The sequence below is a fragment of the Sylvia atricapilla genome, chromosome 15 (genome assembly GCF_009819655.1).
Source record: "Sylvia atricapilla isolate bSylAtr1 chromosome 15, bSylAtr1.pri, whole genome shotgun sequence".
Lineage (NCBI taxonomy): Eukaryota > Metazoa > Chordata > Aves > Passeriformes > Sylviidae > Sylvia > Sylvia atricapilla.
The window spans coordinates 640,076-663,708 of NC_089154.1; the positions used below are offsets into that span (position 1 = coordinate 640,076).

The 23,633-nt window shown below is 41.8% G+C and overlaps 1 protein-coding gene across 4 annotated transcripts in view; it reads right to left on the minus strand.

Annotated features, from left to right (window-relative positions):
• Window positions 1-23,633, minus strand: part of DCUN1D3 (defective in cullin neddylation 1 domain containing 3) — a 25,190-nt gene continuing 1,557 nt past the window's right edge. The window contains exons 2-5 of one of the 4 annotated variants that reach the window (XM_066329644.1): window positions 15,537-15,650; window positions 14,620-14,695; window positions 9,371-9,903; window positions 1-7,504 (exon numbers count right to left, since the gene is read on the minus strand). In XM_066329644.1, the coding sequence (XP_066185741.1) occupies window positions 7,021-7,504; window positions 9,371-9,801 (915 nt within the window). In that variant the 5' untranslated portion in view covers window positions 9,802-9,903; window positions 14,620-14,695; window positions 15,537-15,650 and the 3' untranslated portion in view covers window positions 1-7,020. Of the gene's footprint in view, window positions 7,505-9,370; window positions 9,904-14,619; window positions 14,696-15,491; window positions 15,651-23,633 lie in introns of all 4 variants that reach the window. The other 3 variants (XM_066329645.1, XM_066329643.1, XM_066329646.1) reach the window with 3 other exon arrangements.

The following is a 23,633-nucleotide window of genomic DNA, read 5'->3' on the forward strand; positions in this document are numbered from 1 at the left end:
TTAGAAAAAGCACCAAAATATTTAATATACATCTGGCACAAATTTCACAAGAAGTCAGTAATGGACAAACCAATGCTTTGTTTATAAGAAAAGAAGAACCTCAGACTGTACTTAATGCTCTTCTTCCAAGAGAGACACAAACAAAAACATTGCACTCAGGATTGCTATCAAGTAAAGACAACTTTTTTATCACACCCTACTTGCATTGTGCCTTAGATTGCACATTCCATAAGATGCTGTTTCCATTCTGTTCCAGACACCAATGGTGACAAAATTTGATATAAAAAAAGTAACTGTAAAACTACAAACCAATTCAGTAGATTGGGATTTAGTAGATGCATTGTGCCCTGAAATTCTCCTGATTTTCCTCTAGACCAAGTTTCAAATTTGGCTGCATTCCCTTGAAATAAAGGGGATGAAACAGAATTTACTCCAGCTGTTTTCAAGCATTACATTTACATAGCACTTCCGATACTGCTGTCCCAAAGAGGAACCACGGGGCTGCTCTGTGACATGCAACACATTCATCATTTCCCAGAGTGAGAAAACTGGCTCATACAGGGTTATCTCCTGGGTTAGTTTGAAAAGGCAAAACACCCCCGGGCACAAAGAACAGCAGATGTGACCCTGCCCACCCTTGCTGGTCTACTGAGAGGAGCTGAGAGGCCCTGTGCTCACACAGTGACAGCCACACAAACCCTGTTCCTGTTACTTCCTTAGTTACACTGAGTTACTTCTCTGGGAGCAAACTACCAAAATGTGTTCCACAGAGAGGGACTTGAGGCTGAACTGGGGCCTCAAGATCCACAGTAAAGAAACGAGGCTGCACCAGCCAGTGCTCCCAGACTGACCCTTCCCACACAGCCCAGCGAGGCCTTGGGGTTGTTTCATGCCTCAAGAGCAGCCAGTGCAAACCCCAAGAGCGCTGGCGCAGGACAGAATCCTGCCAGTCCCATCCACGGCTCCTGGAACTTGAGCTACTCAACAACTTACAGCACATGGCCCTCTGACCCTCCTGCCAGCTCATCTCTTTTGTAAAGACTATTTCTAACTTACAGATAAGGAAGCAAGCGTATTTTTAAATAACTTTGTTTAACATGACTTAGAAAGTCATACCTTCCAAATACGGAGCACTAATCTGTGAAGTCCTCTAACATGTAACACACATGGGAGCAGCAGCTGGCCTTTAGCTCCACTGGTCCTCTGTGCAGGTTTGCCACCTCTAGTCACACAATCTCCACTCTCACAGGCCCAGAGAAGAACATGAGTCAGCAGGTGTAACTGCATAAAATGGCAACATTCAAGTAAACACGCTGATTCAACAGTAGGCAACCTTTAGTCCAGATATACTTTACAGGGAGAAAAAAGAAACACTTTACAGCACAAACACTGGAGATGGAGTTGTTTTCCTGTGTGAAATGACACGTTATCCAAAAACGGCTTATCTGAAGAGTGCAATTATGCAAAGATAGAAACTTTTTAAAAATTAAACAAAAAACAGTATTACCTACTGAACCTGTTGGATTTTCAAAGACTGAGGATTGCAATAGTAGCAAGGAACCGCTGCAATGTCAGTGATTTAAGGCAAGCTGTTAGGACAAGAACATACATGCTTCTTTTACCTATTGTCTCACGTCCCCCTGTTCTCTTGAAATGCATGCCCATCCTGATAGTGCAAGAGGTCACACCCCCAAAACCAGCCCTCACACTGGAAGAATCTTTCAGCAGCAGTTGCTACAGCATAATACTGTGGGGGATTTGCTGTGACAGCAACTGTGTTGCAGTTTGCTTTCAGGGAGGAAAGGAAGAACGCAGATGTGTTGTAAGGAGAAACACCCCCCACTGCATTAATGAACACAGCTGAGCACCAAAGCCACTCGGGCATCTCCAGCTGTCTTGAGAACACTCCAGCTTTACTCAAGCACAAGGGTTTTATCCTGAGCAGAATTCTGACCTCAGGGAGAAAAAGGATGCGTGTAACCTTTGCACTTTTGCAGGTCTCATCTTTGCTGGGTGGTTACAAGTCCAGTCCAACACAGAACAAAACACAGTATTTTTAATTAAAAGAAAAATACACTCATGGCACTGCATCAGGTGGGTTCCTAAAGCTTTTCAAGGGCAAATGAAAAGGCTGATGGCTCCCTCTTGGGGAGCAGCTGCTCCATCTTCAATTCACTGCCAGTACAGGCAGCCTGACCGGGGAAGAGGATGTGTGGTGACAGAAGCCCTTGAGCCACAGGCCACGTAGCTCTGCTCGGTCGCTCTATTGCACTCCAAAAGTAGCACCCAGGAGGACCAACTCTGGTTTGCAGCTTGACCCGGCCCCCTTCCAAAGGGTCCTTTGCATACAGGTTAAACACAGGATATCAAAAACTATGGCAAATAGATAATACCTAACTTGGGTCAATTAAAAAAAAAACATTACTCATCCAGGCATAAAATCCTGGGACAAAAGGATGTCAGCCTTTAACAATTCAAGTCTAAGAACAAGAGGTAGAGATACCTACATACTTCATGGTGAAGGAGTTACAGCCTTCTTTCTGTCTTACAGTCTCATGAATTTCACTTCAGTTCACACTATAAAACCAAAGGTTCGATCTTCAATAATACAGAGAGAAAATGTTAACACTGGTGGGTTTGTTTGCACACAACAAAATTCAAGCAGACACTTTGCTTTAATACTTATTTGAAAAAATATGTTTTTCTCCATACTGAAGCACTACCCTGAAGAATTTTGAGTTTCAGGTTAAGTATCTTCATTTTTAATATGAAAGGCAAAATTCACATGCACACACTTTGAGCAGAGTGGGCTCAAGGGAAGAACTGGGTGCCTAATTTACTGAGGACCTTCTAAAAAAGGATCACACTGCAGAACACAAGGCTGCAAGACCCAGAAACTCCCAATGACTATTATTTACCAAAAAATGGGAATGATGTAACCTCAGCCAACAAACTATATCACAGCTGAGGTGGCTATTAACTGCATGGTGTTTCTTTAACTTTTTTGGGCTTTTTTTGGAAACAAGGCTTATGCTGACAGTGTCACAGAAAGTCTAAGGTCACTGGTCAGTGCATAGGCCTGGAACCACAGGTGACAGGCTAGTCCGGGATCCATGGGTTCTTCAGGCTCTGATTGACACACAGAGTGAAATAAAAGTCACCCATTAAAGCTGCTGCTGCCCCCCAGCACTGTCCACAGGAGGAGGGGCTGCACCCTCTGCCACCAACCCGAGCCACCGTGTCCTCAACAGAGCAGCCTGAGCTCATTCCATGCTCTGAACTGTGCTTGGCTGAGAACTGTCCTGGTCCAGAGCTGATCCAGGAGATTGCCGGGCTAGCCCAGGGGAGCAGCTCTCACAGCCCCAACTGCCACAGCAGCAGCTGCTTCCGTGCCACCTGCCAAACCTGTGGTCCTTTCACTAGGATTGCACAGTACTAAAAAGCTGTAATTCCCCATGCAGAATAGCAACAGCAGCAAATAAACTCACAATTTGGTGTTCAATGCCAGCTCACTGCCTCGGTCATGTTTTACGGCCAGCTATGGGCAGCATCTTTCAAACTCTTACTTGAATCAACAGATAGTTTTTGACCTCAGAAATGCACCCACGCAAGTAAAAATCAGCACATTTAAGCCTCCAGTTGATCTGGAAGCCAAATTTTCAAGGTGTTGCAAACTATAATATGGTGTAGGTGGTCAGGTTTTATTACTAGGGGCAAAAGTTTACAGGAGTTGTATTTCTTTGTATATAACAGAAGGCAGTAAAATGCCACAGGTTGTGGATGTCAGACCAGTTTTCCAGTATATTACTCCAACTATCTATATAATTACCCACAGTTATTTATCCCAAGTTGCAGCAGTCACTACACGCATAAAGTTTCCTAATGCATAATCTAATTTTTAAAAAATATTAAACAGTTGCAATGGTTTCAAGGATTTCATCAGCATCACTGTTCACTTATAGTCCTGTGCCCTACACAATGAAGAATTAAATTCTATAAAACTGAAGAGTGAATGTATTTGGCCTGTTCCACAGATAGTCACAGTTTAACCATTAAACAAGTATATTTTCAGAGGCTCCAATATTATTAAAGACTTCTCAGAGACACACACAAACCCTGCTCCCTCAGCTCAGCACTACAGAGTCTGGGCAGCCTTGTTTGGGATCACAAGTATCACCAAGCAATCCAAGAGAAGGTCTGACAGCCCCACTCACTGCCAGCACTGCCAAAAAGCTGCACCTTCAGATCCTGTTTCAGGAGTTTAAAACTGACACAAGTCTGGTTTGCATTCTCTAAATGCCAATTAAAGGAGTGAAATTAGGCTAAAAATAAGTGATACTTTGCCAGATATATAATTTGGCTATTTTTGCAAGTACCTTGCTCAGTGGGTGGAGCTGCTCCTGCCTGGCTGGAAGCAGCAGAACAGGAGCAGGGCTGTCCCCCACACTGAACACGTGGGCCACTGGTAATGGCATGTCCTTTCCCCAACAGGAAACCAGATTTTCCCTTCCTGTGTGTTCACCTCTGCCTTTAAAAAGCTGTATTACATGTGATACATTGAAATGGCTGAGCCTGATGCACTACAGATTGATTTCCTTACTGCTGTCCACATCCCAACCACAACTTCCTTAAAGAGCTCTATCCCTCATCCTTTGGAGCTGCAGAGGTGTAAATCAGAAGCTGCCATCATCTGACGTGCATGCACATACTGGCTACCCATTTGAATAGTTACTCTTCACACTCTGGACATTTTAAATTTCCTTTAGGGGAAAAAAAAAAAGTGATAAACAAAGCACTTAGTAGCTGAATGAATGAAGAGTCTCAAACTTACAACTACAGTCTTCATTTACTATCAAATCAGTCTCCAGTTGGAACTCTTCCTAACAAAGAAGCCTCTGTTGGGGAATTTATTTTAGTCTTTTAAAAATAACAGCACCAGCAAAAGTCTCACCATAAATTCAGCAATTCCTACATGAGTGCTTTGGCTTGCTTTGCTCACCGAATCACAATAAGGCTTTGCTGCCAAACACTTTTGTGCCACAGAAAGTTAGAGAAGCAAGGACAAAGCTTTGGGTGTATTTACCCATAAAATAGCAATTTCAGGACTCTCCTGCAAAGGGCCACATTCACCTGCATCTAAAACAACCACATTTGTTTTCCACAGCTTGTCTGCCAGCAAAAACAGCATGGACCCAACTCTCCTTTTATTAGATGAAAGAGATTCTATCTGTGGCTTGTGGGTTTGTTTTTAAACAGTTTGCATTACCCACATTTTGTCAGTGATTTATGACCTCCAAGCCAAGCTATTGCAGGGCTGTACACCAGCAAAGCCAGTCCCAGAATTCAGGCAGATCCTACTCCTCTCTCTGCTAACCCCTGTGGGGCACAGCAGATGTGCAAAGCATGACACCTTGGACCTGGTGACAAGCTCACCAGTAAAAACCTGTTTCCCTTTAGCTTTAAAACCCTTATATCACAAAAGCCATTAGATGTTATGGATGACTGTCCTGGCTTTTCTTGTTGTTGCTGGTTTTTTTCCAGTTAAAAGTTGGTTTATGATCCTAAAATGTAGCTCTGAAAATAAAAGGTGTGTAACAGAAGTATATCAAATTCATTAAGCCAGCACTTGGCTATACAGAAAGCCTTGGCAATCAATCCTTTTACCAAAAGGTGTAAAAAAGCTGACATACTAAAATTAAAAAAGGCAGCATCAATAACCAAAAAATAGTTTCAACCAGTGTTAATAAAACTCCCTTTAAGTCACAACAATTTCAACAGGCAAATAGTCCCAATACAGGCATTGTAAAATAATAAATTGACTCCTATCCAAATATTATCAAATCAGTCTAAAAATGACTCATCTACATTGTTGTCATTAAGAACACATTAAGAATTCACTTTGCCATCAGATGCCAATATTGTTGCTCCAGAAAGTGCAGAGTATTAACTGCAATTTAGCAATTAAACATATGCTTTAAAAAATTGGTTTGTCAATACTAATGCAAAAGATAGTTCCTTACATAGAAGTACTGTGCTTGCCAGACAAGTAAGGTAATACTTTAGGTATAAATCAAACAAATTAAAGCAGAATTATACCACAGTTTTCCTTGAAGACTTAGGATTTGTGTGTTGCTTCTGTCAATGTTTAGCAAACTTAAGAAGCAGAACCTTTGGTTCTTTTAGTCAAGTAAAAATATTCTCATGTAACCACAAAAATACAACTTCCAGAGAAAATGGAAGTCCATCAACAAGTCCACTTTCAATAAAACTGAGGTAGTACTGCTCTTTTATTATGTGAACGTGTAAAGAGATTCAGATAAAAATCGTCATCTACCACTCAGTTGACTGACAGGTACAGTAATTTTATAAAACAATCCCAACATTTAGTTTGAAAGTCCAAAAAAAAAAAAGGAATTATCTGGACTCATTCAGTTGGAGTTAGCTCAAAATGGGAATTAGCCATATTACAAAAAGCTGTTGCTTATGTTGGTTTTTAGAGCCTTATTACCCAGGATTAATGCATTTATAGTTAACACTGCTGTTCATCTTGGTACAAAACCTTAAAATTCTTACAGCCTAAAATTTCAACAATGTAAACAGCACTACACACAGTACAGACCTGCCCTGACAGCTGTAGTATGAAAAACTTAATCTGGCACTGTATAATTTAGCAATGTTAATTTAACCTAACTAAAAAGATCTACATTGTGCAAGAAATATCAGACTTATTTATACTAATCTGAAGTAAAAAAAAAAAAAAAAAAAAAAAAAAAAAAAAAAAAAAAAAAAAAAAGCTTAACTTGTAGCCAGGGTCAAATATTTCAGGGCAAGAGTAAAAGGAATAACCCAAATCAAGAAAGTGCCTAAAACATGATACAGCATTTTAGAGCCCTTTCAAAGACAAGGCAGAAAAAGGTGTAAAGTAGAAAAATCTGGAGCCTTGGTAATTTCCAGAAACATCCAGAGTTTACATTTTGTGAAGGACAACAAGTTGCTTTTGTCATTGCTGCTTGGCCACCACTAAGTCTGTTCATCCACACACAGGCCCTCTGTGTCCAAAGACAGAATACATTTGGTTTCCTCTTCCTTTTTCCTTCGCTCCATCTCCCACTCCACAAAGGTATCGAAGAGACTCGGCCAGGCCTCGTCCTCACTGTAGTTGCTAAGGTCTGGTCCAATCACCTGAGTAAAATTTAGAAACATGTTCCACGTGTCCCGGGAGATTCCCTTGATTCCTGAGGGGTTCTTGATTAGGAAGTGTAACCACTGGTCCAAAATAGGGGGCTTGTTTTGGGTGAAAACTAATTTCCAAAGGGCAATGGCTATTTCCCGATGTAGCGACCTCTGTCCTTCTTCAGAGTCCAGGCCAAATTGGAAGGTGAAACGATAGAGATCCTTGAATTTATCCTCCTGCTTGGCTTCATTTAGGAGGCTGGGGAACCTTGCACAAATGCCATCAATGCTGTCTGCATTTATTGCTTTGCAGCCTTCAAAAAACTCCTTCCTGTTAAGCAAGAGAAGAGAAATTAGAGTGAGCCCTTCCCGCCAACCTTGCGTTCCAAGTGCATCCCGTCTCCATTCATTGAACTGAAGAGGATCATCTGGACAAGACAAGGTGTACCCTGAGCCCCAGTGGCACACAGATTTTGGCAATGAGAGCCACTGGAAAATCAGGCAGTTCCAAGGCACTCCTTCAGGCCTGGGCAACCACATACAATCCCCAGGTCTGCTGGGGCACTGTTAGCATTTGAAAGATTCTGCTCTCTGGCTTTTCTGGACACTTCCACATCCTGGAATGCCTTTCACATTTAAAAACTGAATCTAATTTATCACAGAAAAATTCCCAATGTTTGAAACTAACACATTTTCCCCAACTTGATTCAATGCTGTCCCTGTCTAAATGCCCATGCTCTGGGGGAGCTGTTTGCAAGGGACAGAGGAGCTCACTTCTGCTTTTGCAGCGGTTTTTGGTTGCTTTTCCAGCGTGCAAAAGCAAAGGTTTGGTCAGCAAGGCACCTGCTGAGAGCATGGAAGGGAGCACGGCAACACAGGGGCTGCAGCACTGCTCCAAGCAGCACCAGCCCTGTACCAAGTGGGACACTCCAGCTTCTCTGATGGTTCTGAGTAGGTGTTCCAACCAGCCAGGAGAGGCAGCAGGCTGGCACAGGATGGGCTGGAGGGAAGACAAGAGGTGAAGCAGCACTCAGGAGAACACACCACGATGCTTTCTTTGATGGAAGAAGTCCATCAGTTCCTGTACCATGGAGCATGCCCTTCAACAAATATAACCTCTCACCACTAGATTTGTCCTCGCCAAGGAAATCAAAACCATGTTAATAATACTCATGGTAGTTATGCAGAATTACAGACACTACTTACAATTCCTTTACCATCTTAGCAAGTAACTGCTTCATCAGTAGAATCCACATTTGCATTCCAGTGTAACCCATCCTTTTGACACACACCCACAGCCACAAAGACTCTGAAGGTGCTGTTCAGTGCACAGCAGAGGCTTGGGTCAAGGTTCTGAACACCAAAGTAATTTTGAAAGTTATAAGCTCAGTAAAAATAGGCAGAATTACTCAAACCAATATAGACACCAAAAAATAAAAAATTCCTTCTCTTCTTGCAAGTCCTTGCAGGCAGTCCTCACTTGCTCTTACCTGGACATTGCTAATCAAGCTGGGAGGGGCTGCTGCAGTTTGGGTTTGCCTACTGGCATTGTGAGGAGAGTTTTAGCTGTTCCATTGTTTCCTGTAGCATCACACATGCTGTCAGTCTGCTGACTGAGCCCCTTGTCCAGAAGGGCACACAGCAGTTTGAACAGCAATCATTTGTCAGCTAGTATGAAACAGCTACTACTGTCAAAACCCTCACATTTCCTTCCCTCTCTATGCTTTAACAAGATTACTCTTGGAAAAAGACATTAAGTGTAATACTGGTTGGACAGGAACAATTCTGTCATTCTTTCACAGACTGTTAACAAAGTTAGTAGCAATTACTAAAGAATCTTACCTTACTTTAAAAGAAGAATTAATTTCAGTGTCCAATCTCATCACCAAGATAATGCTGGATACAGTAAACTGCTTTTGGTAAATCAGTATTAAATTAATGTCCACAGAATCTCACTACACTGTTCATCACTAGCATTATAACGGCAAAAACCATATCTTCCGAAACTCAGTGTGAGGGAAAGGGGAAAAGAAGGTAACACAAAGCTTACCTTCTGCAGTGGTAGGAATTAATTTGATCAAAATACAACTGTTAGAAGAAATAAGTAAGTGAAGCTAATGAGGCTGTCTCTCCACCATACTGCTGACAGGCTATACTTTAACATATGAAAATAATTACAAGTTCTACAAGAACTAACCTTGTAAATTTGCACATGGTAGCAGCCTGGAATTTCCAAGCCAAAACTAGTACTTTAAATTCAGTGGGATCAACACAGAGGTCATTGCAAAATCGTTCCATTCCTTCTTCCAGTATGGCATCTTCCCGCTCGTCCTTATACCTCCTGAACAACTCCCCAATCCTTTGAAGTGAAGATTCCTCTGCACTGCAGACAGAGTCTTTCTTTGTCTCTCCAGAAAACGTCGGAGGCTGACTGGACTCGACAGCAGCGTCTGTTTTCTTTGTCCCATTCACAAGAATGTCTCCTGAAGCCTTCCCACAAGCTGAGCCATGGTCATCTTTGTGGACTGCACTTCTCTTGCTGTGGGACTTGCTGCCAGATTCTCTTTCCCCATTTTTGCTGCCAAGGGTAGAAGAAGGGTTCTTGCACTTGGTGACACACTGGCCCATGATGTTGCAAGCCCAGCTCCTAGCACGGTCCCCCTGCCCTTGGACACCCTTGCAGCTGCTCTTCAACACATCTCACCATGCCATTAGCAGCACTCAGCTAACCTGAAAAAGAGTTTCAGAGTCAAATTGCTGTCTCTCTATAAAGAATATTTGAAGTATTAAACGTGGGATAACATTTGCCATTAAGCGACCGACTTCAGGATATTTAAGCTTTGCCTACTGAAAAGGAGCAGTGTACACAAGGCTGGAATAGGCCATAAATTTCAGGCGATTTCAGGCTGTTTTACCTAGAAATCAATGCAGCTCACTCAGTAGCTACACTATACTAATGGGTCCTAATAAAGGAAATTCCTAAAATTCTTTCTGCAGCATAGGTTACAAAGACGTTGATTCATGTACAGGCTTCATCACAACAGACTACTCTAACCCAGAAGTATTTTAAAGGAAATGGTTTTTAAAAGTCTACCACATTTTATATATAGAATATAAAACACTGAAACAAAGCAGGGAAAGGAGGACAGGGACACTGATGGGACAACCTGGCAGAGACCTAAGCATTGGATCTAGACTGTACCTTCAGCAAATCAGCAAAAGGAACTTCTCAGGGAGAGGACAAGGAAGGGGCTGGCTGTTGGCTGGTTTTGGGGAGAAGAGAAAGAGTGGTAGTTGTGTGTTTGTTTTTAAAGAGAGTTTGGAATCTAGGCTTTGTACTTAAAACATACACAGACTGTTTGCAGAAAGCAGGCAACACTTCTTATGCAAGAGGGTATTCAGAAATCGTCCATTGTTTCAAGTGGGCTCCTCCCTTCAGGGAAGGAGACAGACAGGGAAGGGGGCCTTCTTAACAAAACTGCTTCAGACAGACACGCATGCAGATAAGAAGTAGTAATTCCAGTTCAGAGGCGTTTTTTTAAAATAAAAATTTAAATGCCAAAATGATTTCATCATAGTCTCTTTTCATAAAACATAGTCTCTTCTTATAAATCACGAAGTCCTGCATATTTCGAAAAGATCTCTTACTCACAGAAAAGGGCTCTCCAATTTTCCCTGCTAAAACCAAACTAACACTCTGACATTGCCCTATCAGCGAGCAGCCACACCAAGGACAGTCAGTTTCTCAGAAATGTCAGCTCCAAGAATGCAATTGCTTTATCATAGTCCTCCTTTACCCACTTATTTGCATTTCACCTCTGCTGTAAGTTAGGCAAAAGGTTCAAACAAAAAGAAATGTGTTTGTTTGCATTGACTTTATGTACAGCTTCCAGTTTAGAATTAGAACAAGAAAGGAGAGAGATAAAAATTAACAAATTAAGAAATACAATAGCTGTCACATCAGTTTTACTGCATTCTTTCTTGGACAAAGCTTTACTGAGACTGAAGCCCTATTTTAAGCTGTAAACCAACAGCAGCAACAAGTACAGATGAATTCTCAGATATCAGGATTACAAAAATAAATCTCCTCTCAGCCATTATACCTCTTTTGACAAAGCAGCACGTATGCAGCTTCATGAGCAAAAAATTTTGCCAGTGGAACTACAACAGCAAAGATGTTGTTTTTTTGGTTTTGACTACCTGGCTCCCCACTCCATTTTCTTAATCTGCACACAGAACTAGCAAATACCTATTTTTTTAGCAGCCAAAGGAACAAAGGTGTTACAAATTCTTTCACTGCAATGTTTTAAAGATTAACTTTGCAGGATCATTTTTATAGGCAAAGTTTGATTGAATGTATTCAAGAAATTCACAATAATCTGTATTTGAAAGAATTTATACAAATATGCATTTCCATATAAATGATCCATAAGATGATTTCGCTGGTCCTTGGTACTTCACAGCTCTGTGTGCTGCGAAGCACAGCCTGGCACTGATTTCTATGCAGCCAGGTGCCTGAGCAACATCAACCTCTCCAGTCTACACCAGTCATTATTTCATTACATCAAAACAAACAGGATATTAGCAGGCAGTGTAAAAACTGCTTAGTGATTAACCCCCATATACCAGCTTTCCCTCTCATCTTTAAATCCATCCGAATTCAAATGCTCGATTTATGCTAATTCTTGTTCTTCCATCAGTTTCTCAGAGGCAGCTAGCACCACAACGGACAAATTTTTCTTTAGAGAGAAGCATGCAGCTAAAAACACAGAACAAAAAATCCTGAGTACAGACTGGTATTAGAGTTTAAAGCAGAGTTTAAGCAGTACAGAAAACATTCTGCTCAAAGATGTAACAGAAGTTATTAGCTATTAGTGATTTTGAACAGCTTTTCTGTATGAGGGAATGTTAAGGAACAGCTGCCTATTAGAGAACAGTACTTTCCTCTAAAGAATCTAAAGTCAAATCACACACATTGTAATTGACAGATTAATCCAATTGACTTGAGGAATCCCAGTTTGAAGGGTTTTTTTTTAAAAAAGGCAGTTTGCAAGACTGACATATTGTGCCCATGATTTTCCTAAAAAAGTGACTCCTGCTATCATGCTTCCTAAGCAACACCTCGTATTAGTGATGATAACAATCTAATGTTGAGGTTTCTAAAGTGACATCACCAATATAATGAAACTGATGGGTTTTAAAGTAATTTGCTGTCACAAAAAGAGCACTTCAATACACAGAGGGAAGATCTGCCAGCATTATCAGACATCTGTATGTAAGGTGTCCCACTATCAGTTTCCAAAAACAAGCAAGCCCAGTAGCATTAACCCCTGGAGAGCAAATCATCCACCTCCCTCACATTGTATCCCTCTAACAAACACATTTTCTGTACTCCTACTTGCCTTACAAAGAGCTGGATGCTGCTCCTGAACAGCCACTGCCTGGGCACTGCTAGCACTGCTCTTCCCTGCAGTAACAGAGTTTTTACTTCCTCCTGCCCACCAAGGAGCTTTTCAGAGCACAATCCTACTCCTTATGAACAAACACTAGAAGATACTGATGTAGACTTGCTGCAATTCCTCACTTTTCTTCTACATGAAACTTGATGCCATGTGCCAGATACTTAGAAGCATTCTACCCCAAAAATAGCAAAACCAGCTAGGAAAAAAAAATCCAGACTGCATCCGCTGGCAGCTTGTGCATGTATCTGGTTTTGTAAGAGAAAAGTCTTCTGGCACTCCATCAGTTACCCTTTTGTAAATTGCCTTTGCTGAGCTGGATCCACTTCACTAACTAGTCACCTCCGCTTCCTACGTGACTCAGGTTTCAAAGCATGAAAGGAACAAGAGCCTTGGAAGGAGACAGAAACAAGTGGGAGAAGCCGGCCCTTTTGTTAAGGAAGGCTGGAGAGAGAATCTAATGGCAGCATCAGGAGCTGCACTGAAGCCAGAGCTCAGAGTGGGAAAGAGCACCCTCAGGAAGGTGAACAGAGCTGGGTGTTCAGCTGCAGAGCAACGCCAGGATCATAGACCACAAGGACCTGCAGAGGGATTTCTCCCAGCTGGATCAGGAGCTACAACATAAAGTTCTTGTGTACCCAAATGTAACACTGGATTGGTGGCAAAGCATCAATTCCCAAAAGGATCAGGTCCCAACAGCAAAATTACTAAGAGGCTTGTACAGCATAAAAGCAAGACATAAAAGGCAGCAGTGACCACTACTTTTGCTGTTCTACTAAAAAGGATCAAAATTCAGGGCTAAGGTTGGAATGTGCTCAGTGCTACAGGATGCAGTGCTCCCAAAGAAGTCTATTACTCAGAAAAGTATTGAGCAATGATCTCCAGTACATATGAATCACCAAGATGCCCATGAGGCCATCTTACTCCTGCAAAGCAGAGATCCACAATGACGCTCTCTGCACCTTTCTAGAAAGGAGGCAGCAGCTGGGAACACAGGAAGGTGAGTGCTGGTGAATACAGCCAACTAAAGAAAAGTCACCCTCGAAGAACAAAGGATGTGCAGAGCCATATGGCTCCACACATTGAATGAAAACCTAGAGAAGATTACAAAGGCCTTGTCTAATGCTTGGTGGGGCTTTTTGATTTGGTGGGGGTTTTGCTTAAGACTTTCTTCTAAGTGCTGTAAGGAATTTGCAGCATTTTTCCTCCATTTTCAAGTGACCAGATCACACATAACCCAAAATTTGAAGGGAGCAAAACAAAGTGACTCACTAATAACTCCCTATCATACAAGCACACCATGGCACAATTAAAAACAGCAGCAATGAAGTGTGGGGGGAGCTGGCAGGAGGAGAGAAGATGCAGAGGGGATATTTAAGTAACCCTGTGTTTTCCTATAATGACTGATGTTATTGTAGTAACAGAAATTATTGGATATGTCCAGAGAATAAGAAGCAAAACAAGCATTATGCTGTTTAATAAAGTGTTGCATCAGAAGGTATCTATAATGAGTTTCAAAACACAGAAAGTATCAAAAGAGTAGAGGAAAAAGCTTTCCATACATTCAAGAAGACCTCAAAGACAAATTTAGGAAATCTCATAACAAAAGGGGAGACAACTCAGCCAACCATTAAATCCCTTTCCAAGAAGCATTTCACTAGCTAAGGCAAAGACAACACAACTAGAGCTTAACTAAGCCTCAACCCAGCCTCAGCTTTTCACAAATACTTGAGCACAGTCTAAGAATTTTACAGAATTCCACTACACATTACCTACCTTTTAAAGGACAGGGATACATGACTTTTAAAACAGCTGAGGGTAGGGAACAGTATCATGGATGCCCTGTCTACTTCCAGGCCTGAACAGATTCACAGAGTTTCCCACCAGGGAAAAGGAGAGGATCGCTGCCACTGCTGAAGCAGAAGCAATCACTGCTCTAACAACTGGGCTGGACAAGTGATCTTGTAAGCAAACATCTAATACTCACATAGTTCCAGCTACACAGGGGATCATTCCACTAGCTTCACAGCTTCCTTTAGGCTCCCTGCGTTCCACATAGAATGCTGGAAGACAAAAGACCACACAAATCTTTAGATTTAGAAGAGGCTATGAAAACCGTGAAATGTACCAAATCACTGAGAACCAACTGTGTACTTAAGAAAACCCTTCAGAGCCAAACTCCATTTGCTCAAGGAGTCATTTTACAAAAAACTAATTCACTTTTTTGAATTACAAAGTGGCATTAACACTATTAACTCTGCAGTGTCATATAAACCATAGAATAGGTACTGAAAACAACAGATAAATTCAACCGTTTACTAGGAGTAAATACACACTTCCGGATACTTTCATGGCTTTCAGCATGAGAGAGTTAATTCCTCATTTTATTCACTCAAAGCAAAGCAGAGGACATGCTATCACTGTCACTGCATGTTAACTGAGGGCTGTTTAATCTGTGAATGCCAGACAGCTGCTACCTAGCAAAGCAAAATTTGGGTCTGTAGAGTAATTCTCTTTTTTCATTCTCTAGCACATTCTTTTCCATGTTTGTTTTCCCATGTTCAGTTGAGCTGGCTCAACTTCACTTCCCTTAAATTCACAGCTCTGTTGTATAACCAGGAACCTCTGAAGAGAAGACAGACAAAGGTATGTCTGGTTTGTGTAGCAAGAGCAGCAACTCCAGCCCCTAGTCAACACCTCTGTATCTGATCTAGTAGAAAAACACAACAAACAAGAAATCTCTGGCAAAGCTCCCCTGCTCTACCATGCTAACAGAAACATTAAAACATCTCGATTTACAGCTCTTAGTACATCTAGGGAGCAGACAGGTGATCAAAAGCTGCCTTGCTGCATACTTACCTTTTACGTGAGAATTACTTCTTAGGAAACAAGTAGGAACATTACCTTGTTCAGAGCTTCCTTCAGCAGAAAGAGGAGGGTGAATGCAGAAAGACAACCATGAAACAAGGTCTTGTCACACATGCCAATCTCCACGTGAGTTTTCCCCAAACCTGAATCCTATATGTGGATTACAAAAATTTGACTGACACATAAAACCTAAGACCAAACCTGTTGATAGACCTTAAAAGCCTCAAACAGTTCAAAAATGCCTGGAAACTCTGGAGTGGTACTTTCACTCATATATACACACAGAGCAAAAATCCATCTCCACTGAATCATTTTTAGGCATTTACTGTTGAGATGGAGACAAGAAAGTCTACTTCACACTGGGTTTATATACTCTGCTCCCAAACTTCATCTTCCACACAACCAGCCACCCTTTCTCCCTCCTCCATGGCTTCACAGCTCTTTTACCAGACACTCCAATGGGTGCACAGCCACCAGGCACCTTAACATGCAGGGGAACAGAGGAGTGTCTGCCTCTCTCACAGTAAAAGTACTAGCTTGAATTCCTTCCTATTTCACCATAGCATCCCATGAATTTCAAGAATTTAAGAAAATGTAACATCTGGCACATCTGTGTTAATTTATTTTGGCCTCCTGCATCTAAATAATTCCTTTTACAAATCATCAGGGAGGAACACAGGGTGCTGTGCAGCCTCATTCCCCAGGAACCTGTTTAAACATCTTACAGTCCACATTTTGAAAAATCATTGTCATGGCAACTTTTTGTAATAAACTACTTTTCAAACATATTTGTATTTCCTTGGAAGAGATCTATGATCCCATGATCCACCAAATCTACATTCCCAGTTGGCCTACTGCACGCACTGGAAGCAAACACTTAAAATAAGTTCAAAAGAAGCTGAATCTGATGGAAATCAGCCCTGGAAACCAGTAAAAGCCAAACTTTTTCAGGTTGTTTGAAGTAATTTCCATGTTGGCTGACCTACACACACAGGCACACTGACTAGAGCCAGAAATTTTAACATGTTAGAACCTCCAGCTACAATTCTTCCCTTTTCTATTACATTTCTATTCTTCTTAGTTGTCCATTTAACTTTTTAAAAATTTTTTATCTGGTAGCATGTGTAAGCACAATTCTGGGATATGGAACAAAAAGTTAGTGTGAGTTAGCAGTTAGAAGATCAAACTCTTCAAGGCTGTATTTAAAGGCTGTCATAGCACAGCAATGCACTGACTTCATCCTAAATCACGTACAGGGAGTGCAGTGGGGGTGGAGAGAAGCATCAGCACGTTGGTGGCACAGGTTCTGGTTCAGTGTCTGGGCCAGAGTGCAAGGTGAGCTGCGGGCTGTGGTCACCAACACCCCTCCCCCTGTGCTGCTGTGGAGCAGCAGCACCACAGCACAGTAACTCAGATCACAGCCAGCACTGCTCATTAGCAACCCCTCAGCAACCCATGGGGAAATGAGTAAGTAAATAGTGCGGACCCTTGGGATGCTGGAGGCCTTTGTTTTGCTCACCAGCCTCTTTTCGCACCTGTGTCTAAGCCCCTGGGACTTTGCTCTCCTGAGCCCTGGGCAGGAGGCTCAGGGTAGGCCCCCCACACCCCCAGCAGCTTTCCCAGAGGTAGGAGCAGGCAGCTTCTCACCTGTGGGGAACCAGTGAAGGATCAATGGTATTGTTTCTCTCTCCAGGAGGCAGAAATTGAGAGGATCAGCTCTACACATGGAAGCTTTCAGTGTGCACTTCTGAGTTCTACACCACAGCACCAAGCACTTGGTGCACAAGTGTTACAGCACAAACCAAGCTCCTGTCAAAACTGGCACGTTATGGAAATTGCTTATTTCAAGTCTGAACCTGCAGTGAAACTTTCTCAGTAGAAGCCCTCGGAGTGCAGCACAATGCCACATTATGAGCCCAGAACACACCTCACCATATCCCCAACCAAGTGCTGTGCTAGCACCTGTCTGTCACACTGATCTGCTCCACACCACTGCTGCACAAATACATTTATGCAAAGTTACTCAAGAGGAAGTCTAAAAGCAGGACAGTCATGCTGCAATTAGTTAAAATGAATTATTAGGTTGTGAGGCTTCCTGCAGTTGAAGAACCTTCCAATGAATTACAGACGGTAATGATTTTGTGGACAGATACATGAGAACTTGACCAATCTGTTCCATATCAGGATAACAAAACTATTTCTGATTAAGCTCAGTTTGAGCTTTGGAAACAAAACAAACTGGGAAAAATTTGTCTCTACAGAACATGCCTGCATAGAGCAGAAGCTCGTTATATGGACACCTGAAAAAGCACCACGCAAAGCTCCAGCTGCCACTTGGCAGAAGGCTACACGACAGTCATGGGGAAAACCAAGCCAGGCAACAGCTATGCTGGAAGCCTGATTACTTTCTCAAATGAGAAGTGGACTTGTCTGAGAAAGGTCACACTGGAAAGGCTTAGCTACTTTGGAAGAGAAGGCCGGATACAAAAATACAAAAAAAAAATCAGAAACGACTTCACCATATTTACAGTCCATAATGCTGGGCACAGTCTCAGGGCCAAGAATCAGAGCTATCACCAAATCTCTTCCTAGAGGAACTCCTTTCAGTCACCAGAATGCAGGCAAAAGTCTCTTTACAACACCTGAGGCTTGGCCTGGTGGGCTGTCACTCCGAGTCCAGAGCTTACACACCACAGGAGATTTCTCCATTCAAGACTGGGCAGAAGAAACCTGTTTTCTGCACTCTTGAAGAGCACCTGACTCTGCATGCATTCAGGGAGCATGACATCACATTTCATGTTCAAAGTTAACTAGTAATCTCAAGAAAAAGTGGAACAGATGTTTCAGATCTGCAGTTCATTGTGTGCAGCTAATTGTGAAAGGCTAGCTTAAAGAAAAATGAATAATAATGTAAAAAATAATAGGCAGAGGAAGACTAAACTACTTTTTCTTATGGCCTTAAGTAGCTTTTTCAGCAGATGCAAATGCATGATCCTTGAATCCCTCCCTTCCCTTTACATTCTCTAACCACACAACACCTTACTTACTGATTGCTTCTCACTGCTTTTCCATTTGGCCCCATTAAAAAGTTTTCAATTGTTTCCTACTATGTGCTTCATCTTACTTTATTAGGTGGGTGGAATGATTTGTTAGGATTATTGTCTTTTCAAAGAACAAACCCAAGTCCAGTTAGCTAAACAGAATATAATTTCAGAAGGGTGCCTTCAGGTGCTTTTGTAATGTAAATAAATTTATGAAGTAATTCATGCAGCAGCAGTACTTGTTTTGAGAAGTCTGTTTAAGCTATGAGCAAGACAGTGGGCAGAGGGGAAATCAAGAGAACCAAACAACAGAGCTGTTCAAGATCATGCCATCAGTTTTCAGTAAAGCTGAAACCAGAACCCAAATCAGATTTCATCCAATTCCCTAACTCATACATAACTCGGACATAAACAAACTCATTTATTTCACTGCACATAATTCAACCACCTTCAAAAAACAAAGGTTCAGTCACTGAGCAATTTACCTCCATCCATTTAAAAACTACCAGTATTCCCTTTCTCCCTCAAGATCCTTGTAAAAGGCCACACAAAGTCCATCACATAGAAAAAAGCAAATAATCTTCTAATGAGAGTTTGTGTGTTTTTCCCCTTTTCATGTGCAAGGGGTTGTAAAAGAATAATTCTTCAGTATTATTCCAGGGTACACTGTAACTTTTGCACAGTGTGACAGACCTTTAACACCTCGGTATGCACAATGAATAATTAAAGTCGCTCATGCCAGGAGAAGAGCTACTCTGTGCTGACACGACCAGTTCACATCTCACCAGCAGAACTGCAGATTATGAGACCAAAAGAAACGACAGCCCCATGGCATTTGACAGAGATGCATCCCACTGAAAACATCTGAAAGAAATCGCGCTACAAATATTTACCTTACCCTGGCTCAATCCATTCTGCAAATTAACCTATGGAAAATTGCAACTCTCTGCAGCCAAACCAGAATAACTTTGAAAAACCACCTTGGTCTGCAATCTACTCAGCAATGGAAAGAAAAACGTTTATTTTAAACTGAGCTAAGTGTGCACAGATTTTCTTTTACAGCTATCTGAGGTGCCTTCACCAATCACATGAAGCTGAATATAATTCAGGTATAGATCAAGTGACTCTTGTAATAATAAGATATGCTTTAAACTAATTGTAGTAAGTTAATAACTTCGTATTTCTTACTGTTCTCAACAATGATGAAAAGACAGCATCACACAAAAAAAGGAAGCCCTTCCAGCAGCTCTGGCTAAGTCTCCCTTCTTCTCCAGCAGAAAGCAGCTGTGAGACACAGCACCTAACATTGCAAGGACAAGTTTAAAGACAAGAGCCAGACCACCTCGTAAGATCCCTGCTGGCAGCAATGCTCATAAGGAGTTTACAGAATGCCCACTGGCCGTCTCACTGAGTGTAACACAGTTTGCAGGCTGCCAGCCAAAAGAATCACTCATGGCATGCAGTTGTGTAGGAACTTCAGTACCAGCTGACCACATAAATACTGGAATCATATCTAAGTTATGTACAACAAATTGTTCTAAGTGAAAGCACTGACACATGAAAGTGCCTTAAGAGCCTATGCTTGGATTTTTAAACTGAGTACAGTTTCTAAAGCAGAAAATATGCACAGCCACCTGCAGAAACCCTAATTGTCTCTCCAGATTTAATTTGCAACTTCCCTATTTCAGTGAACACCACCAACATTTCCCACTGTACAAAGGATGCTGTAGTATTTTGGTACTAACTGTACCAGTAGCTTCAAAGGAGCTCCTTTGAGTACTTGAACTTGGTCATCAGTTGTAACAAAGACTCTCGCCTCTCCTTGAGAAATCTGGTGGCAGCTTCAACCAATGCACACTTTTTTTTTCATAAGTTTTCACATATTCCTGATTTCCTTTGACATTCTGTGCTCCTCAAGAGACCAGTATCTATCCTGTGCTTTGTGGGACATAATCACTAACTCCAAGCAGAGGTAACTGCTAGAAGCTGGAATACATCAGACCTTTGGCGCTACAGGCCACTCTGGATCATACTGATCCAGAATACTCAAGGCTTTCTGTACAGACTCATTGGCAATGAAAATACTGAACAGTTAGCATATGACCAAAAGCAAGAGCTAGGACATTTGTGTTTGTGAGTCTACTACTAAGCTACACATGCCTCCCATAATCACAGGCGCTAAGATTATTTTCTCCCTCGCTTTCCATTTCAAAACAAAAGGATAAGCCTGACTGCGTTTCAAGTTCCAAGGCTGCAGGAGGAAAAGCATCCCACAAAAAAAAAAAATAAAAAAATTCGAAGAAAGAACTAAAAACTGTCACTTTCTGCTACTACATAGATGCAAAAATAAGACTGGTATATTTCAGGAGCACATAATCTTTTTGGTTCAAAAAAACCCACTTATGTTCACTAAACAGGACAAGTGAGACAACAAACAACTCTGACTGTCATACCGTCTCTGGCAGTCTGACTTTGTGGGAATAACAAACTGTGACAGGAGGTCAGGAACGGCATTCTCACATTTTGCAAAGTAAGTTCTGTCTTTCACAAAACAGATGCTGTAGACAGAACAGCATTTATAACCATTCTTTCTGAGACACCAGAAGATTATACTAGCTTACTCTCTTTACTGGAATCCTGTCTCACCACCTATGCTTTTGTTGGTTTCTCTACAGTTTTCCTACTTCTGTGAAACAATTCTTTAATACTTACATCTAAGTAGTCCCCTGTCATTCTTCTAGCAGCAAAACATTGCAATTAAATAACCTTTAACTAAAATCCAGATTTTATGCTTTCTTTAATATGGCGATCATTGGACTGGAGAGCTGCCCCCCAAGACACATGGATAAAATGGACACCTAAACAGGCCAATTCTCAGATTATATTTTAGGCAAGAGGCTTTTGTTCCCTATTTGCTCTGCTATGGTCAGCACTGACATCAGAATGTAAAAGCATCACCACACTATCACACCAAAGCCATACATGACAAGAAGAACCTCCTCCTTGTCACCACAACAAATACTGGCACTTGTGCAGGGGAAATCAGAGCTCCCCTTGGCTTTGCCAACCCCCACCTGCCTGGGACTCTCCAATTTGCTGACCCACAGCCCATTGCCAAGAGCCAAGTGGATCCACAAACCCTCCACAGGGATTGGGGAAGCCAAGGTGCCTGTGAGCAATGGGAGCACGTCTGCAAGTCTTGGATTTCCTGATCACTCCCTGGGAAGGTTTCAACCCAGATCTGTAATTACCTGACTCAAGCGGGAGTCAAAAGAAATGGGGGGAGGAGAAAAGAGAAATCACTGACTGCTTCAAAAGACACACTCGAGAGACTTACTGTCCAGAAGACACTGAGAAAATCTGCACAGACAGTTTACTTGTGTCATATGTTTACAGGGGGTAAATTGCAGTTGGCACTTTACCAGAAGGCAACATTTGCCTTGAACATTTGCCATTAAATTACCATTGTTTCAAGTCAAGTTACTATGTCATTACTGCTGGGTAACTTAAGAGTCAAGTACACAATTAATCCACGTCACCAATGCAGATAGTCTGCAAAAACATTGCAGCCATTAATCTAGTATTTTTAAAAAGGAGGAAGGGGTAAGAGACAAAAGAACTTATTAGACTTCCAGTAACCAGAAGACAAAGCCTATTAGTCAGAGGCAAATAGAGGAAAGGAAGCCAGCGAGATAAGATGCCGACCCCTAGGGAGAAGCAGCCAAAGAGAAGGAGCACAGCCAGGGAATTCTGATGAAACTGTTAAGGGGGTTCCCCCTTATCTTCCTGTGACTACCAAGTCCCTCAAGTGTTCACAGATTGTTCATTCAGCCTTCCAAGAATTCTGGCTACCAATATTCAGCTCCTTCTGTATATTTGAGGATGGAAGAAAGGACTGTTTTTCTAACATCCTATGCTTCTATTTTTATAGTCTCTTCTTACTCAGGGCAGAGTTTTCCTTTTACATTCGCGTACAGACCCATGTGCCTAATGGAACAATAACACCATTTGTGCAATTTGGAAGTTCTTACAAACTGCCAAAACCCCATCAGGATGGATTTTATAGTGCTCCAAGGCTCTAAATCAAATTTACCCACACTTCCCTGGCACCAATAAAGAAAATCAAGTGCTTCAGTGTGGGACAGATCTGAGCAGTGCTGGGGCACCCTCACTCCTTCCAACCTGCTATGTACCCAAACCCTCTGTGCATTCCTTTCTGCCGTGAGGAAATGCAAGTGTAGAAACTGTCTGGCCCCCCTTTTCCCCCCCCTTTCCATCTACTTTATACCCCACTGCCCCTGCACACATACCCAACACAAGATTTCTTCCTGTTCCTTAAGCTGAACCAAAGCAAGCAGCAGAACCAAGCCTCTTCCTTATCCACTCAGAAATTTGTCAGAACACATCTCAGAAGACTGTCAAACTGTCTGGTAGCCCTTCTTGCTCAGTATATACTTCTTCAAATTATTTCAATAAGGGTCTTCCAAAAGAGCTGGTCTTACTTTTCTCTCAAAGCCACTCCATCATCTGATCATCTTTTTTCAACACAATTCATGCTAAATGGAAGCAAGATGCAGTCATTAATGAATTTCCAAGATCAACAAATTATAAGAACTACTGATAGAAATCATTAAGAATTTGCTATGAACACAACAACATTCAACTTCAAAACAAAGCAAAAATCTGGGCAGAAAAGGCACCTAACACAGCCTTAAAGATCCTGATTACAGCTCATATTGCAGGCTATCACTCTCACAAAGAAAGCAACCAAGTAGTACCAAAGCTCTAAGTTCCCCTGTGGTTGGTTTTTTTAAGAATCACAGTATTCATGCCTACATACAACTTGCTATTAGGAAATAATCAGAGTTTTAGAAATCATTACAAGAGCCGGTATTTGCAGGAAGTTTGTAAAATCAGTTGCACTTTGCAAATCTGAACTAATTCAACACACATCACAAGCTCTCCTTTTTCTGCTGATGTGCAGAAAACCTTTGCTGTGAGCTGCCTATCTTGTAAAAGTGAATGTTTTCCACAGACCACCACAATACACCTGTGCGGGGGGGACTTTGAGGACAGACTACACAATTGACAA